Genomic DNA, 19,271 nt, shown 5'->3' on the forward strand with positions numbered 1-19,271 from the left:
ATATATTCTGACATGCTTTTCTCAAGATCAGGTAAATATGTAGCTGCTGCAGAGCCTCCTGGTGGCCTCCAGGTGAAGGTGCCAACCCAACATCCCCCAATTCATGTCAGTCAAAAATGCAAACAACCTGAAAATGAAACCCTCCAACACGTGTGACCTGAAGTAGAATATAAAAAACAACTTCCACCTTTAACTGCGTACAAGCAGAGAGATAACGGACATATTTGGAGACTAGTTTTACACAATCAGAGGAGTTACACGCCTGACGAATGTCTTGTAGTGACAGATAAGTGTAGCATTAAGTGTTCTTTCATTGGACTGCATATTTACTTTTGCCTCGGCAGGCATCACTGTAGTCAAATCTGTCCACATTCTCCTCTTCTTTAAGTCGGATCCACAAAGACTTCGCACATAGTAACGAAGAAACCAGAAAGGTGTAGATGTGTGGATGTCATCCCTCCAATCATCTTCGTCAATCTGTAACCAATTTTATTCTCATTAAGGGTTATTCAGCGGTTATATATTTATGTATTTATATATACACACACACACGTTATTCATCAGTTTCTTCGCAGCTTCTATTAATTTGAAATCCAATGCGATCATCTTTCTCCCTTGTCGACGTGAGAGAATATAAAATAAATTACAAAAATCGGTTTCCAGGCACGCACACTCACACCTCACTCATTTGGTTTTTAAAATCCTTTTTTCACTTTAATGAACACCAACTGTAGTTTAAAACAAAAAAAGAAACAAAAGAAAAACAACAATTGTTCCAGAGGGGAGGGAAGGGGGAAGGGGAGTCTCGACAACAGGTTGGATGGATTGGTCGGTCGGTACGTTTTCAAAAAAATCACATCAAATTGTAAATTCTATATAGATATACTCGTTCAACAAGTCTGCATAATCTGTCGCCATGAGATCCATTTGACGTCATGTGGAAATCGCCTGTTCTCGCCACTTCAGTGTTAAACATGTACTGCAAACAAAGTCGGACCGATTTTAAGGCTTCCGAGTCTGACAGCGAAGTCAAGTCGATCTGCCAACTTCAACAGAGAGTCCCAGCCGAGCCTCGCCGGGCCCTCCACCCTTATTTCAGAGGAGGCTCCTGATGTTAATCTGAATGAAAAAGGCCCCCCGAAGAGTTAGCGTTGTGATCCTCTTTTTTATTATTTATTTTTTGTGTTTACACTTTCTCTCTTGCTCTCTCTCGGTCTCTCCTTAGAATATAAGATTATCTCAACATTTAAATAAATCACTGCATCTGATGTCTTATAAAACACATTTCATTGAGGGTGGCAGATAAAGAAACTGGGGGGAGTTTGTATGCTTGTAGATGATTTTAAACTATACAAACTCTGACTGGACAGAGCTCAGGGGGGAGTTTGGTTGGGTTGGGGGGGGGGGGATTTTTCCATGTAATTCTTTTTAAAAAGGAACATTGTTTTGCAAAAAAAAAAAAAAAAAAAAAAAATGCATTATACAGTTTACAATGTAGTACCATGCTAGCGCTGCTCGCCTCGTCCTAACTGTTAATTAGCAAATGGAGAATCAGTGCTGCTGTTGGAAACTACAACACACAATACTGCTTATTAACCCCATCCTGCCCTTCTGCTTTCACCCAATCACAGCGCCCGAAAGAGAAGGAAGAGGGGTGAAGGTGTGGATGACTAACAGAGAGAGGGGTGGGGCAAAAAAGAAAAAAAAGAAAATCAAATACTTTGTTTGTACAGAAAACAAACCAAAGTAAAAACTAAAAGCAGCAAATGCAGAAAAATCACACTTCATGCATTTAAAACGGAGTGGCAGCTGGAAAAAAAACAAAAGGGGGGGAGGAGGAAAAGGGGGGAGTCACAGTTTTTCTCAGCTACGATGCAGAGATGGATGGGGGGGGGGGGTGTTCGTCTGCTCGAGGGGCAGAATGGGGCTAAAACTACATTCCTGGTCTAAAAAGGAATTTGCTTCGTTAACGTAGAAAGAGTCTCTTTTGCGTTTCCAACACTTAGTTAAATTCTTGGCTTTGCCTTCTTGTTTCATATAGTTTCTGAAGAGAAATGAAGCCTGCTGCGAGTACGCTCTGGTCTCCCGCTCTGGTCTGTAGTGGGTGGGGGGGGGGGCAGCTATGATGCTGGGAGGTCCGCGCTGGAGGGAGGGGAGAGGAGGGGGGCCGGGTGGGGGGGGCTGGATGAGAGGCGGGGGCTGCTGCTCAGACGGGCGGGGCTTTGCGCTGCAGTAGATACTGCTGAATGTCGTCGGCGTCCCGCTTCAGCCAGGCGACGTTGAGGAGGATGTTCTCGCAGCACTGCTGCACCGTACGCTCAGCCGCCGGCGCCGGGTGGCTCTCAAAGAAACTCTGCAGGGAGAGAGAGAGAGAGGGAGGGAGAGAGAGAGGGAGAGAGAGGGAGAGAGAGAGAGGGAGGGAGAGAGAGGGAGAGAGGCCAGTTTAATGGTGCGTTCTTTTTGTCCACTGAAGTCGATTTACGAGTTGTTTTCCGGAGTTACGAACCGGAAGTTGCAAAAAGAGCCCCCCCGAGGTCGTATATATACGACTCGTCAAGTCGTCTGAACTCAGAGGACCCCGAGTTCACTTTCAAAGATGGCTACGTCGTGCATCACACGTAGTAAACATTGTGGTTTTCTACAATTTTAAGCACTTTTGTCTTTGTTTTAACCAAATGAAGAAGTCTTACACATAGTGCTGTATACTACTACCTATAGACATGTCTCTACAGTCTTATTAGGAGTTAAACATAGTGCTGTATACTACTACCTATAGACATGTCTATACAGTCTTATTAGGAGTTAAACATAGTGCTGTATACTACTACCTATAGACATGTCTCTACAGTCTTATTAGGAGTTAAACATAGTGCTGTATACTGCTACCTATAGACATGTCTCTACAGTCTTATTAGGAGTTAAACATAGTGCTGTATACTGCTACCTATAGACATGTCTCTACAGTCTTATTAGGAGTTAAACATAGTGCTGTATACTGCTACCTATAGACATGTCTCTACAGTCTTATTAGGAGTTAAACATAGTGCTGTATACTGCTACCTATAGACATGTCTCTACAGTCTTATTAGGAGTTAAACATAGTGCTGTATACTGCTAGTATTATAGTAGTAGTATACAGCACTATGTTTAACTCCTAATAAGACTGTAGAGACATGCCTATAGGTAGGAGTAAAAAGTACCGATGTTTGTGTTAAAAATGTAAGGAGTAAAAGTGAAAAGTCGGGCACAAAAATAAATAGTAAAGGAAGTATTTGTACTTTGTTACTTCCCATCTCTGCTGACGACCTATCACAGCTGTCTATTTGCTAAAAAAAAAAAAAAAAAAAAAAAAAAAAACATCTCCGATGATGGTTATATAAAAAAAAAAATAAGAAAATGGTTGACTTTGAGGGATTTGCTGTTTCAGTTGTTTTGTGTTTTTAGTGTTTCTGTGTATTTTGTATTTGCATGTACTGTATATGTGTGGTTGTGTTGCTGCCTGCCTTGGCCAGGACACTCTTGAAAAAGAGATTTTTAATCTCAACGAGTTTCTTCCATGTTAAATAAAGGTTAAATAAAAAAAAAAATAAAAATACTGCTCTGACCTGTGGCACTTTGTAGTTTGACTATTTATATAAAGCTAATATACTTACGTTTTGTGTACTTACGTATTTGATAGTAGTAGTTTGTACCTACATGGTTGAATGCACTTACTGGAGGTGGCTTTGGATACAAGTGTCCGCTAAAAGTAATGGATTACTGTGAGGTCATCGGTTTCTACGATAATTGAGGAAATGGTGCTCTTGAGTAACCTAATTAATTTCATCCTTCCGTATGCAAAATTTTATATTCACAAGCAGACATTTTCTAATTCATCTCCTAATTCTATACTTTTTCTCATAGAATTTAAATCTCTGAAGTCACTTAGATTGTTTAAAAAGTAAATCAAATTGTGGAAACTGTAGAGCTTTTTTCCCCTGAAACCTCTGACTAATTACACATTTGTTTTCATGTACTTCTTTTTATTTTTTTTTCTATGTAATGTTTATCATTTGTAGGTTATTTTTTTATTTTTATCTTCACAAGTTTGTACACCTGATGTCCATGTGCTACTATTGTTTACCTGATTCTCTGTATACTGCATGTAATGTCTTACTGTGAGGTCATTCTGCTCCCTAGTGGTCAAACTGCTTAAGTAATGGTTCTTCTGTACGACATTCAGCTGATTTAAATCACTTTCCATTTCAAAATCTGTTCCAGAAAATAAAACATGGAAAGATTAATAAAAAGAAACAACTTCCAGGAATAAACCTTCTCCCAAAACCACAAATGGATCGGCAGAATACAAAGCGACGCACGCTCACCTTCACTTCAGCAGCCATTTTGTCGATTGCAAATCCATCAACCGTGAGCTGCGAAGACACGTGAACGAGAAAAATCAGCTGAATACAAAAACTAATCAACATACAGAATGTTACTTTCTAACAAAAGCAAACAGACACTGAAGTTCACGTGAAAAGGAAATGACCATAATCAGAATAATAAAAAGGTGTAGTTGTCTGCGTTAGAGGCCGTGGTAGAGAAACCAATCTCACACCGACGCATGACCTCGAGGAGCTTTTTATTTTTACCTTGATGAGCCGTGATATGAGGAAGCCGGCCTGGTAACGGTTGTAAAGCTCCTCCCAGTTGTCCCTGACAAACTTCCAGGCAGCTTTCCGCCCTTGTTTACTGCTTCCCGCCACGCCCCCGATTACTGACACCGTGTCCTGAGGACGAACGTCTTCCTGTCAGGGGGAAAAGACCCAGAGAGAGGTTAGTGGTCCCCTAATACTGTATCTGAAGTCTCTTTTATATAGACCTTAGTGGTCCCCTAATACTGTATCTGAAGTCTCTTTTATATAGACCTTAGTGGTCCCTAATACTGTATCTGAAGTCTCTTTTATATAGACCTTAGTGGTCCCCTAATACTGTATCTGAAGTCTCTTTTATATATACCTTAGTGGTCCCCTAATACTGTATCTGAAGTCTCTTTTATATAGACCTTAGTGGTCCCCTAATACTGTATCTGAAGTCTCTTTTATATATACCTTAGTGGTCCCCTAATACTGTATCTGAAGTCTCTTTTATATAGACCTTAGTGGTCCCCCTAATACTGTATCTGAAGTCTCTTTTATATAGACCTTAGTGGTCCCCTAATACTGTATCTGAAGTCTCTTTTATATAGACCTTAGTGGTCCCCTAATACTGTATCTGAAGTCTCTTTGCCGAACAGCCACTAGAGCCAGCCGCACAATGAGCTTTCCTTAAGATGTGCCATTTCTGTGTCTGTAGCTTTAAATGCTATTGAGGATGATCTTATTTTATGCTTTCTTTGTCTTTGTAAATGCCTCCATGTCATTTGAATTGAGGGTTCGCCCCTCAATGATCTTTAAGTTTGAATATTGAGTATTTCAGAGATGTGTAACTTCCTGTATTGTTGTAGTTAGTGCATCATTGTTTCCTACAGTGTCGGTGTAATCATTAAGCCATGAAACAGCACTTAATAAAACGGACCCAAAGTCCAATAACAGAAACTGGGTCAGATTTTCCTCCAAGGACACATGATAAGTAAAACCACGCTGGTTTAAAAACAGCACGCTCGTGAAACTTCTTTCATTTCCTCCGTCGGCCGGAGAAAACCAAAACTTTGCAACATGCGGTAACCGTGGCCACGTGTACCGAGAGGGCGAAGCTGAGGACTTTCTGGATGAGGTCGGGGGCAGAGATGGCGCCCAGCACTCGCTCGATACGGTTCTTCTCCTCCTGCATGTCTGCTTGTTTGTGGAGCTAAAAGACAAAGATAAAAGAACCGATTTATTTATATATAAGAAAGAGAGGGAAAAAAAGAGAGCCCCAAAGGGAGAATGAGCTCATTAAACAGTCCTTCCAGGAAAATGCGGAGTTTTTTTGTGATTTGTGTGATTGATTATGCGGCACGTTTTCTTAAAAAGTGCGATGGAATATGCTCTATATGATATTTATGCAATTTTATGCGATGTAATTGCGGGAACTTGACGTTCATGTCGCGTAATTACGTCACTTCATAACGTTCCCATGGCAACAGGGGAAAATGGCTGCTCTAGTGTGAAGTAAACGCAACATTTTTCAACTTTCTGCTAAGGTATATCATGGGACTTTTTTGCAACAAAAATGCGGGGATTATGAAATCATGCAAGCGCGCGTATTTTGCGCGGAAATCGACAATTTATGCGGCGAAAGTGTGGCGTATTTGAAAAGAATGCGGCCCCAGCATAAATATGCAGACTTTGGCTGATTTATTGAATTATGCGATCGCATAATCATGTTTTTCTGGAGGGACTGAATAGAGAAAGCGAGAGAAAGAAGAAAACAAAAACGACACAACAATCACTTCACTCAGGATGATTTTGTAAAGTTCGATCCCTCGTATTGATGTTTAATTTGTTAGTTCAATGGTCCCGGAGCCTCTTTCTGTCACAGTCGGACATCAGCTGCAGTCTTACCTTCAGCATGGTTTCCAACGTGGCACTGTCTCCATGCTTCAGCACCGTTACATACACCTGGGAAGAAAAAAAAAAAAAAAAAAAAAAACAGTCAAATCGATAGTCCAATATGATCCCGTAGGAATATTAAACAAAAACCAACCATAGTTTGTGGTTATAATACTAATACAATAACGCTGCAATATATTAATGCTAGTTGGTCCTTTCCTGTATCGATGTGTACACAAGCTGTCTTATATCATGTCAAACCTTTCAGTCCATACAACATGTAGAAAGTCGAAAGTCAACACAGTATATGAGCAGCGATTTGGACTTGAAGTGAGCGGTCTAACCAGTACAATCAACACCTATATCCATTATTATTGTTTTATAATCTCCGTTTTTCCTTTCTGTAATGCACTTTGGTGCCTTGTTAAAAAGGTGCAGTAAGTAAACTTGTAGTACATTTCCCCCTCAAAAATAGGTAATTGAGCACTGTAGTGGTTATGACCATATCAGCGAATATGTAACTAGATGGAAACGGGCCAAATGATGCCCGTGGCTGGCACAGTAATACTGACATAGTAATACTGAAGGCTAGCTCTAGTCTCACGCTTAAGTCCCCTGGGATAATACACTCCAATCTGCACACTACCGTTTACCATTTCCTGCAACAACTGAATTCCCACGGGACTTCAGCGACCGATGGAAAAAGAGGTAGGTGACAGTACAAACTTTGAATTTAAACGGTTTCTTCACAATGTCGGAGTTGAAAACGCATCTTGTTGTCACGTAAGGGCTCCCCGTTCATGTTGCACAGAGATTTTAATTGCATTTGGTGTCTGTTACGAGGCACAAAGGCACTCTTTAGAACATGCCCCCACAACTGGCATTTTAGCTAACTGGGAGCTCTGGCCATTAGCTGCAGCAACTCCAGTTTGCTTTTGGACAGTACTCGGTGACATCTAGCAATCAAGATTCAGGTAAAAATCGGCCAGATTTCTCCTTTAACATCGGATTTGTTTTCAGCGCACACAGAAAATAGAGAGCTGGGTGACTGTGAGGAGATAGTTGCTGAATTTGACCGAAAGTGTAATGGATTAACATCATTCACTATATCTCTAAGAAAAGTGTAGCTTATGAAGGCTGCTACAAAACACTCGTGGATGCCGCTCAGTGTTTTTTTATTTTATTTTGCTCACCGGGCTCCGGAGGTCTGCGGGCAGGTTCTGCTTTCCCTCCACGTGGTCCCTGAATCTCCGCCGGGCCTCCTCCAGTGTGGGCTTGTGTCCTGCCTTCCCCAGCTTCCCCAGAACCAGACCTCTCAACAGGGCGTCCAGGTGGCCTGCAGGACGGAGAAAAAAAAAAAAAAACGTGACGCTTAAGTTATTTTCTCTCTCTCACCACAACAACACTGCGATCTTGAAGGGCAGCAGTGTCCGAGGTCCCGCGACAGCAGCACTGCCAGATGAACTCATGTAACCCTTCATCAATTCCCACGTGTTACAAATGTATTACACCTTAATTATATAAAAAAGTTATAATTGGATATTGTTAAGTTTTTTCATCCAATTGGAACTGTCAATATAAATGGGATACTCCACCGTTCGTTGAAATAGGGCTTATCCTGGTCTCCTCTAGCTGTAGATAGGTGGGCCAACGCATTTTTTGTGCATGCATCGTTTTAACGCTAGTTAGCTTAGCGTAGTGAATGGAATCCTATGTTGCCGGTTAGCATGTTGTGAGTAAAAGTGAGCCAACAAAAGACAAAAAAAAACAAACATAATTACATGCACTGAGACAAAAAATGCGTCGGCCCACCTATCTACAGCCAGGGTAGACCGTGATAAGAACTATTTCAACAAACGGTGGCGTATCCCTTTAAGGTTGTTTTGGTCAGCAACCTACTACTTGTGAAGCTGACTGTTTAACCATTTATCCATTACTTTTAGCCAACTATTCCAACTGTTTAGTCAGTAGTTTTAGCTAACCATTTCAGCCGCTTATGCTTTACTTTTAGCCCTTTTATTCTGTGTGCAGGTGTTACGGTTGACTAAAAAGGTAAAGCTTTAGTGCGTAACTTTTGGATATTAATGAACGTCTGTTAATTTCAGCTCTACACAACTCTCTCTAAGTGGGAAAAAGGCAAATAACAGAAGAGTTACAACAGTCTGGTAGGTTCAGAAAAGTACATCACTTTACTGTAATGCAGCCTTTAAAACCAGTAAAAGACAACCCTTATGTCATATCACGATATTACCATATCCAAAATCTAAGACGATACCTAGTCTCATATAACGATATCGATATAATATTGATATATTGCCCAGCCCTAGTACCGGATTCCCAAGTACCCCTGGTTGGGACATCAGTCAGTCAGGAGTCACTCAGATGTGTAAGAACAAAGATTTCCGCTGCGCCTCACCTTCCCCTGGTTTGCAGTCCCAGCCGAGCTCCAGGCCGATTGGGGTGAAGAGGTCCCGGATGAACTCCTGGATCTCCTCGTGGAAGTCGGTGTGGGACAGCAGCGAGGACAACACTCCCAGGTTGCAGCTGAGGTCGCTCCACACCGTGTAGTTGGGCTCGTTGACAAACGCCTCCATCAGCTTCAGCACCTCCACCGTGCTGATCATCCCTGCGCGAGACTGAAGCCATAAAAACAAGTTCAGAAACGCCTTTCCCTGGAGTTTAGGGACTCTCGTCTTGGGCGGTGCAAAATAGCCTCGGGAAGGAACTTGTTTTGGTGGAACATGTGTACGTTCAAAAGTTGTTTTAGTCGTGCAACAGAAAACTCAGAGATCTGAGGAGCAGTTAACCATAGTCCTCACAAATCCACCGGAGTTTAAAATGCCAACACAAAGGAAGTGGAAGCTAACAGACAACCAGCCAAAAGTGAGGGACATCCGGCAGCCCCTCCGGATGTCACCAGAGCAATCCAGGAAATTAGGCTAATCGTCGTCGATATAGACTACGAGTAGGGCAATTAATTTCCCAGCCAGCAGAGAATAAAAGATGGTAGTTCCTACACAACATACATATATATTCATACGGGACAAATTACATCAAGGTATTAATGAGACCAATGGTAGCAGGGACAAATGAGCTCCTTAATCTCTTGGTCTCACACCTTGGTACAATGTACCTGCGACCAGATGGCAGCAGCCTGTATTCATGAGACGAGGGGTAACTTGGGTCAGTGAGGATAGATTGGGCTTTCTTCATGGCTCTGACCCTGCACAGAAGGGATAACTCTTTCAAATGCAAATGCAATTTTGCCACACATTTTCACAATGCTGTTTAGTCTGTGCTTATTTTTCAAAGTGAGGGACCCAAACCAGCAGATAAAAGAGAAAGTTAAAACAGACTCGATAAAACAAGGATAAAAAAAAAAATATGTATATTATGTATTTAATATTTTAAATACATAAAAGATGTATCAACATTAAAACTTCTCAACTTCTGATGAAAGTACATTCGCTGGCGGGCCTTAGCACAAACTGCATCTGTGTTGGCATCAAATTTAATTATTATTCACTATTTAAAGTCTCAAACTGCAGTTTTATAGAGAAACGGCAGAAGAAATGGGTAGAATTATTGGAGGAAATGTGTGGGAACCCCTCCTGTAAACCATCTAGCAACAAACAAGATGCATTTGTCTGTATGAAATCCATTTTGAAAGTCTACATCCAACAACTGTGGGACAGAAACAATAAAAGTTTAATGTGGCGAGACCAAAACAACTCTGCTGCTCTGTTTGAAAGCAAGTCTGGAATGCAATAAAGAAAGATTTATGATGAGATATTATCGGATCCTCTGCAGCTCAACATCTGATAAAACGGTCCTAAAATACTTCTCCTGACCCTGTACGAACCTCGCAGACCTATGAGGTCGGATGTTTCTCGTTTTCTGCCTTTAGCTTCTAGCTGCTCAAATGTGAAACAAACTGCCAGAGGAGCAAAAACTGGAGACATTGCTGACTGCTTTCAAATTTAAACCTACATTGTTTAATTCTTTTAGTTGATTCTTAGTAAAAAAAACACTGTTATTTCACAAATATGTGCTCAATCAAAGTATTCTCGTAAGCGTAGAATCTGCCATTCAGAATCAATCAGAATACATACAAGCGAGTCGCTCGAATGACACCATGTTGCGCCTCCATCTTTAAAATACAATAGCCAATGAGGGACATACCTCCGTCTTTCGCCCTTTTACACTCCGGCACCGTGACAAATGCCAGGGACGGAGAAGATTACTCACCAGGGAAGCGAAAAAGAGAATTAAAAACGACAACGCGACAGGCAAAGCGACAAGACCAAAAGTTAATATTGGAGTGGCTAGAACAGCTGCGTGTAAACGATGGAGACACTAAGAGCTGATTCTGGGGTCGGCCACGGTAGGAGAAGGGCCAGAAAGTAATATTTAGTTGGTTGTTATATACAATTTCACCGCTAGATGGGAGAAATTCTTACACAATGTAGCTTTAAGCTGAAGACCAACCCATCTATTACTAAAATAATTATAGTCTTTAAAGCTAATAATCAAACAGAATGAAAGTTAAGATCAAAACCCTGCTAGAATTTAAATTTCTGACTTTCTTTGAGGCACCATAATTTACCACGGTTTGTAACTAATTACTTATCCTAGGATGTAAAAAAAACGGTTTGGATAATATATAAATCAATATCTGGGGTTTTCAATCTTATTTAAATGGCAGAGTTCCGTTTTGGTAGACTTTGATTTGATTTCGCCCTGCAGCTCAGGCTGGAAACCTGTACATCTGTCTATCCTGCTTCCGTTACAAATCTGCGAGGACCAATCACAAACTGGCTTATCCACCTGCGTGCGCTATTGGCGGGTTTAACACGAGGATGACGGAGAAGCGACGGCCCACCGAAGCACAGCAACCCGTTTATCCCACTTTCGCTGCTGTTTTAAAAGACTTCAAAAAGGCCTGGAACAATTCCTACTAGAGATGCACCGATTACAACTTTCTAGGCCGATTCCGATTTCCATTGAGTTAGGCCAGCCGATACCAATTTCAGCCGATTCAGATTTCATTTTTTTGTAACCACTATACGTTCCATATACAAGTCGGATTTTCATTGTTTTCACTAGCTCTAGCCAGGTTAGCAATGTCAATTTATAACAACGCATTATGCTGCTTTTTGTGCATACAAACAGCCTAACAGCATTGTCCACAGATAGAAGTTGGATAGTGCTGAGCGTACGAGTGATTACATGAAACACAAATAACACAGACGTACTTATAACTGAATGTTACTACTGTTATCACAGCGGTTGATGCACGGTACTCAGTTGTTGTCGGAGTTCCGAGGTCGGAAAATCCAACGTCAGGGGGCGCGTTTTCTGACGTTAACCTCGGAAAAAATCAGAGTTCCGAGTACAAATACATTTCCAAAATAAAGCATTTCCAAGTGTTTGGAAAAGTTTTGATTATATTCCTAAACGCCAAACCATTAATGTTAGGAATCTTTTTCTAATCAACAACTTAGGTTGAATTTATACTTGTTTGTTTGACTTTCTTCCTTTTCCACACTGTGAATCAGCCACCATTGCTCACTTTCCCTATTTCAGTCTTCCTGCCCTCTTCTGTTCTGCACCAGTTTGTTTGTTTACACGGGAAGGGAGGGGAATTTCCACGAAGAAAGGAAATTGTTATTGTTTTATTGCACAGCAGTAGGACTGTGTGTGTGTGTGTGTGTGTTCACCAGGGAGAAGAGGTCGTTCTGCAGGCCGAGTCGGTCCACAGGCTGCAGGGTGAGGTCTCGGACGCCGGGCAGCAGGCTCTCCAGCATGGACGAGCTGTACTGGATGCGATAGAAGCCCACAGTGCCGGGGTTAATCTGTAAACAGCAGGGACAAAACAGGGTGAGACTGTGAAGGAAAAAATAAAATAAAAAAATCCAGTACCAACATTTTTTACCTCTCAGACTGAGTGCTTTGAACAAGTATTGGCTTAAAGCAAGTGACATAGCATCATCCTAATGTTAATGCTCGAGGGCTTAGTCAACAATAGGCTTGTTGTGACGGCAAAAGTTCCTATTCCTATATAATATTCTGACTTTTAACTGAACCGGAATTAGAGAGAAAGAACTTCAGTCTTTTAAATTTCTTTTGCACATCTGTAGCTCTACAGCCTGCTGCACCAGGCGTGTGCACGTTCTCTCTTAAGAGATCGTGTTAAGTCCAAGACGCCCCAACTCAGATTAACTTCCTGTATCCGTGCCACGCCTCTTTAAGACATTACATTACATGTCATTTAGCTGACGCTTTTATCCAAAGCGACTTACAATTGTTACATATCAGAGGTCACACACACCTCTGGAGCAACTAGGGGTTAAGTGTCTTGCTCAGGGACACATTGGTTGATGTATTGCAGTGGGAATCGAACCCGGGTCTGCCACACCAAAAGCAAGTGACATATCCACTGTGCCATCGCCACCTTAAGAGACTGGCGGCAGGTCCTGAGTGTATTGATTCCAATTGGAGATGTGATTGTGGACACACATTATGAGAGATTATTTTGCCCCATAGTCACCAAAGTAAATATTCAACCTATTTTTCACAAGCCATAAATACAAGAACTTCTGACACAGACATTTTTTAAGTCGGACACATCAGGAAATAAATAAATCACTTGGTTCAAGACCTGTTTCGGTCTCAGGAACAAACTCTCGCAAGATCTGGCAACACGGATAATTGTGGACAAGGTGGAGGGTGGGGGTGTGGCCTTGATCAACTGCCACTTTGCTCGTTTGAAAGCCATGATGTCTCTCTCTCTCTCATGGGTGGGCCAAATTCTCTGGGCAGGCAAAGCAGAGAAAGGGGAGGTAACCTTGCTCCTTATGACTTCATAAGGAGAAGATTCCTGATTGGTCCATCTGAGCTTTCATTTTCTCAAAGGTAGAGCAGGATACCCAGGGCTCGGTTTACACCTATCACCATTTCTAGCCACTGGGGGACCATAGGCAGGCTGGGGGAACCCATATTAATGTTAAAAAAAAAACTCATAAAATGAAGTTTTCATGCCATGGGACCTTTAATAACGTGTTAAGCGTGATTTATGGTTCTGCAGAGGCTCCATGCAGGGCTTTCGCCAAAAGCCTACGTAAGTGGCCTGAAGTTTATACTTGCGAGTTGGTGTGTGCGTCAATCATTTTAAGAGAATAGCAGGGCCGGCATGTGTGTGTTTGGGGAGTGTGTAGTAGAAGGAGTGAGAGAGTGGTGGTGACTCTAAAATCATAGTGAGAGAAACGAAGTGCATCCCCTGTTCTTTCTGATCACGGTGGGAAATCTGTAGCAGGCCAAGCGCCGCGGCGACGTGTTTTTACATTTTTTTTGAGAGGTGGGCGTCAGGCTACGGCGTAGGGTCCGGCTTAGTGTCTCCACGTTCCTACGTAAGTAGCTACAGCGTTTCTGTCCTTGTCATTTTGCAGGTCTGCTGCAGTTAAGATGGTAGTCCTGTCTATCTGCTCGTGAAAAACGAAAGAGCATAGATCTAAATCCTTATATTTGTATATAAAAAGGGGTGGTATCCATCCTGGAGAATGCGTTGCATAAGCTTAAGAGCCTTTACACTCTTATCCTCAAAGTAATCCAACCTATTAAAAGGGTGCATAATGACTACTAGGGGCTGGGAAAAAATCGATTTGATTTAAAAATCGAGTTGGTAGGTCAAATCGATTCATATTTTCAAAAAGAATCGATTTTTTTTAATCCAAATACAGTATAAATAATTTGGATGTTTAACAATCTTTGTTGCACACTGCACAGTGACTTTTCACTTAGAGAAAGGGTTTGCCTTTGCAATTTTGTTTATGTTGATGCACTTTAAGTAAATACAATAAATACATATTTTTAAAATATATTAACAGTTCGCAGTTATTTTGTTTTAAATGGAAGGGGGGGAAATCGAATCGAAAATAGAGTCGTTTATATAAAAAAAAAAGAAATCGCAGATTTTTGCAAGGCAAGGGAAGGCAAGGCAGCTTTATTTGTATAGCACATTTCAGCAACAGGGCAATTCAAAGTAATTTCAGGGAAACAAATCGCCCAGCTCTAATGACTACCGCTATTTTGCGGAAGACTTTACCTAAGTGCAAGGTGTAAGATTCAAGTTGTAACTTAGCCTACGTTGGAACCATTTCAGCTGGTGCAACCCTATAAAATGTTAGCAGCGTGTTAATCTTTGACCTAAGTTAGAAATTACATTCAAACTAGGCTGCGTTTGAACTTACATACAGCTTTGGTGGGAGCCTCGTAAGTCTGGCTCATAACGGAGTAGCTAACATGATCGTTGAGCAAGCCGTTGCACAGCATTGGTGATTCAAGGCATTATTTATACATCAGTATCAGCTTGTATGAAGCCCAATCCATTTCCAATGCTTTATTTACTTTTATTTAGACTGAGACATCATTAACAGCTGCATTAATTGGCAAGTTACACCCACAAGAGATCCAGCATGTGCATTCACGTTCTTGCCTCATTTACACTCTCCATGATCAGAATAGAAGATAAGATAATCTATCGTACTAGGCGGGGTGAACGTAGAGACTTTGTCTGGTTGATGGAAGAAGTGCGGGTGAGTCCGATGGCCACTTCCTCTCCGGCTCTTTCTCTCAACTGACTAATAGGAACTCCAGTCTGTGAACTCAGTTTAAACTTTATACGCATTAGCATTAAATGTAAATCAATAGGATTGCTTCCACGCTCATGTGCCGGCAGAAGCCTATTCTATTATTCTTTCTCATTGAAACAAGATAAACTAAAACACTGACTGTGACTCAACCTCACCTTGACCCACTGGTCGGGGGCGACGCCGCTCAGGGTGATGGTCGTATCGGGTCTGTCCAGCAGAACCTTGAGCTTGGTGCATTTGGGGTCCTCGCTGGTACAAACACTAATGGGGACCATCCAGCTGGGGCAATCCTCACCTGTCCAACACACAAGTCAAGGAGACAATGAGAAGCTACAACAGCAAAATATCAGTCGAAAAAAAAGAAAAAAAAAAAGAGATAAAACCTTTATTGATCCCCAGAGGGGGAAATTCAGGACAGAATTACAGATAACTAGAGGAAGTGAAAAGTAAATAATTAAATAAGAGCAGTCAAGCTGCAGTTTACACCCATGTCTGTCCAGACTCATACAATATATGAAGTAAAAAACTTTTAAAGGATTTAATAAAAAAAAAGGTATAAAGTGTATTTTTTGGCGACACATGGATGCTTTACACACATCGTCACCCTGGCAGCACAGAAGAGCTAAACAATTCACAGTTTTAAGATCAATGTCACCAATTCAGTATTCGACCCGATGTCTCCCCTTCGGTTCCTGAGTTATGGCGTTGAATAATGGCCAAAAGGGGTGTAGTAGAACATTTTGTCACAGTGAAGTTGACCCTTTAGGTATAAAATGCCATCACTTCATCATTTTATCATATTGGACATCGGTATGAAATGGTGTCATAATTGGGGTAGGAATTCTTGTCCAAGTGGACGTTGGTGCCAAATTTGAAGAAATTCCCTCAAGGCTTTCCTGAGATATCGCATTCACGAGAATAAGACGGACAACCCGAAACATTTACAAGATGCTTTTTAGTAAATAATTTTTTAGATACAATGCAACAAATATTTTTACTCCCCTACACATAAACTTAGACAAAGTTATCATCTTTATGGAAGAAAGGGTGTATGTTTATTTGTTTGTTATTGTTAACAGGGTATGAAAAGTAGTAAGGCCGGCAGTCACTGAAGCACAACTGCAAGGTGCGCATTTTCGGAGCAGCGGGCTTTTGTTTTTCGGGACTTCCGTGAACCATTAGCTATATATGGATATGTCTGACTATCAACATAGCCAGCATCTAGCTAACATTGATGCCGTGGGACGTTTGGTTCGGAGTCTAACCCACGGTGGCTGCGTCGAGGAGTAAACCTCTATATATGTGCGCTCTATCAGACTACCCCGACTACGCCTTGATGTCCTGTCCAACAGGATTGGTGACAAAGCGCAGCCCTGGCGGAGGCCAACCCTCATCTGAAACGAGTCCGACTTACTGCCGAGAACCCGGACACAGCTCTCACTTTGGTTGTACAGAGATTGGATGGCCCTCAGAAGAGACCCCCCTCACCCCATACTCCCGCAGCACCTCCCACAGTATCTCCCGGGGGACCCGGTCATACGCCTTTTCCAGATCCACAAAACACATGTAGACCATTGGGCATACTCCCAGGCAGGAAATGGTTTCAAATTCATTCAAATTTCATTTACTAATAAAAATGAATACGTGACTTACTTTTTCACCCGTCAGTGACGATATTAACCCTGTAGCGTGATTTATACTATGTGGCTATGTAGGTACGTGGAGACCTCTTGAAAAATGTAACTACACTTCGCGGCACGTTACTCGGCCATGGCTTGGTAGCGTTGCATTTCCTCCGACTCATTTCCTGGTTCTCCTTCTCCGTAAACAACATGAGATCAAGGAGAGGGTTAACTTCTCCTGCTCCAGATTTCCCACCGTGGTCAGAAAGAACAGGGGAGACCCTTTGTTTCTCTCACTATGACTCTAGAGTCGCTACTCGCTCCGAAGATAATCACCGTCACTCATTCTCTCTACCACTCACTCCCCACACACGCTGCCCCTGCTATTCTCTTAAAGAGATTGACGCACACACCAATGCACAAGTATAAACTTCAGGCCACTTAACGGAGGCTACGGCAAAAGCTCTGTGTGGAGCCTCCGCACAAACATAAATCAAGCTTTTACCCGATGCTTATTTGCATAAAAACTTTGTAAAACACTTCATGACGATTATAAAGTCTTACCATCGTGTGGTCCGCTGGCACAGAACTTCTTCTGAGATATCTTGAGAATGCGGTCGTCACCTTGCTATAAATAAACATCATGGTTAGTGTGTGAGAATCAACAAACAGGGTACAAATTTAGAACCAGCCACGAGACAAACACTCGTCACTTCTGCTGGTGAACTCAACCGTTTGGTAAGTACGAAAGAAGTAAAGTCGATGGATAATATCCTGAAATCACCGAGCCGTTCAGTCAGTGAACAAAATGTCTGACATTGATTTTAAGCGCTCAACCGTGTGGCAGATTAAACAGCTTGTGTCCGGTGAAGCTCACCTGCTCCTGGTCTACTTCTATTATCGGGAAGCCCATCTGCTTGGTCCACGAGCTCATCACTGCAGCGATTGGCTTTCCACTGGCCTGTTCCAGACAGTCCCATAGGTCCTCTGCGGGAAGATAGCCGGGAGGAGGGAAGGGTTAGGAAACCGGAAAATCAATTTAATCTTGACGAAGAAACATTTCCTGCATGTTCTTACCTGTCGAAGCGTTTTTGTGTTGGAACTTCAAAAGATAGGCGTTCATTCCTTTCCTAAAGTCCTACAAACAAGGAGTCAAGAGGGGGACATAATAAAAGGGTTTTAACTTGCTGTATCTGCGTCTGCTGTTTCGGAAATGCCACTGAGTCACAGAAAAAGACAATCGGAAAAACAGTTACAACTGCCAGCAAGTTACTTGGGATAACACTACCGAGCATTGGAACACATTTACAAAGACAGACTGGTGAGGAAGGCCAATAACATTGTATGTGACTACACACACCCCCTGGCATCTTATTTTAAACTACTGCCATCAAGGCATTGTTTCTGCCAACCCCTTCTGACCAAGAACAGATCCAAATTCTCTTTTGCATTGTATTTTTTGAAATATGTCAGGTCCATATGCGTTTGTGTTGTGTTGTGAATGTGTATCTGCTACCTCCTCTGTCAGCTCTAGCCACTGAAAAGAAAGAGGCAGAGAAGGCAGGCCAAATACAAAAGCTGCTCAGTCTGACGTCATATTGTCTGACCTCATTACTATTCATGAGCTCGCCCAGTTGGGCTGGGTAAAGGATTCTGACAGCCAGGCTCTCATTGGCTAGCTGTTAGCCAATCAGATTCAAACAGCTTAGCTCGTTGAATATTAATGAGAACTGGCAGAAATCGAGTCAAGTCTTCCTGTAGGCTTTCTATACCGTGCTAGAATGGCTTGAAACAAGGTAACCAAGGCATTTTTTCCACAAAATAATGTTACAGAGTCCATGGTAGAACTTCAGACATCACCACAGTAATGAAATACGTGTGGCAGGGCACCTTTAAATCAGTCAACATAAGCCAGATGTCCAGCCGGCCTGGTCATACCCAAGGGTGTATAGTCTAGCGTATTGTAGTGTGTGGTGTATGTTCTTCATGTTATGTCTGTCGCTGTCTGATGTAGGGACTATTTGTTTGCGTCACATGTCTGATGTCCTGTCATGAAGTGCCTTGCGACTGTGCCTCAAACCCAACTGCCCCACGGGGCAAATAAAGTTATCTACTAAACGAAATATAAAAATGGAAACAATACCACAAGTGTTAGACAACCAACCTCGTCTCCCGTGTAGTGGTGCAGCATGCGGATCACAGACGCTCCTTTGCTGTAGGAGATGGCGTCAAAGATCTCATCTACCTCCGACGGATGGCCCACGTTCACCTGGAGCACAAGACACAAAGACAGAGACCGGGGGGGTTTAGAGTCTGACGGCAACTCTGACCGTGGTGCCGTTCAAAAGTTACACTGATGTTCTTCTTTCCTTCAATGTTAACTACTTTAACAGAGATACAATAAGAATAATTCCGACACCAAATGTAATATTTACATTTGAAATTGTATAAAAATGAAATGATTCAGCGAGAGCTGAGCCCTGAGG

At 42.1% G+C, this 19,271-nt stretch overlaps 1 protein-coding gene across 1 annotated transcript in view; it reads right to left on the bottom strand.

Annotated features, from left to right (window-relative positions):
• Positions 1–2,189: 2,189 nt before the first annotated feature.
• Positions 2,190–19,271, bottom strand: part of npepps (aminopeptidase puromycin sensitive) — a 31,556-nt gene continuing 14,474 nt past the window's right edge. The window contains exons 11-23 of the mRNA XM_028568212.1: positions 18,950–19,054; positions 17,863–17,923; positions 17,663–17,772; positions 17,350–17,413; positions 15,319–15,458; positions 12,233–12,367; positions 8,929–9,148; positions 7,706–7,848; positions 6,525–6,581; positions 5,722–5,829; positions 4,632–4,787; positions 4,365–4,412; positions 2,190–2,353 (exon numbers count right to left, since the gene is read on the bottom strand). Of these exons, the coding sequence (XP_028424013.1) occupies positions 2,207–2,353; positions 4,365–4,412; positions 4,632–4,787; positions 5,722–5,829; positions 6,525–6,581; positions 7,706–7,848; positions 8,929–9,148; positions 12,233–12,367; positions 15,319–15,458; positions 17,350–17,413; positions 17,663–17,772; positions 17,863–17,923; positions 18,950–19,054 (1,494 nt within the window). The 3' untranslated portion in view covers positions 2,190–2,206. The remainder of the gene's footprint in view (positions 2,354–4,364; positions 4,413–4,631; positions 4,788–5,721; positions 5,830–6,524; positions 6,582–7,705; positions 7,849–8,928; positions 9,149–12,232; positions 12,368–15,318; positions 15,459–17,349; positions 17,414–17,662; positions 17,773–17,862; positions 17,924–18,949; positions 19,055–19,271) is intronic.

The sequence above is a fragment of the Perca flavescens genome, chromosome 2 (genome assembly GCF_004354835.1).
Source record: "Perca flavescens isolate YP-PL-M2 chromosome 2, PFLA_1.0, whole genome shotgun sequence".
Classification (NCBI taxonomy): Eukaryota; Metazoa; Chordata; class Actinopteri; order Perciformes; family Percidae; genus Perca; species Perca flavescens.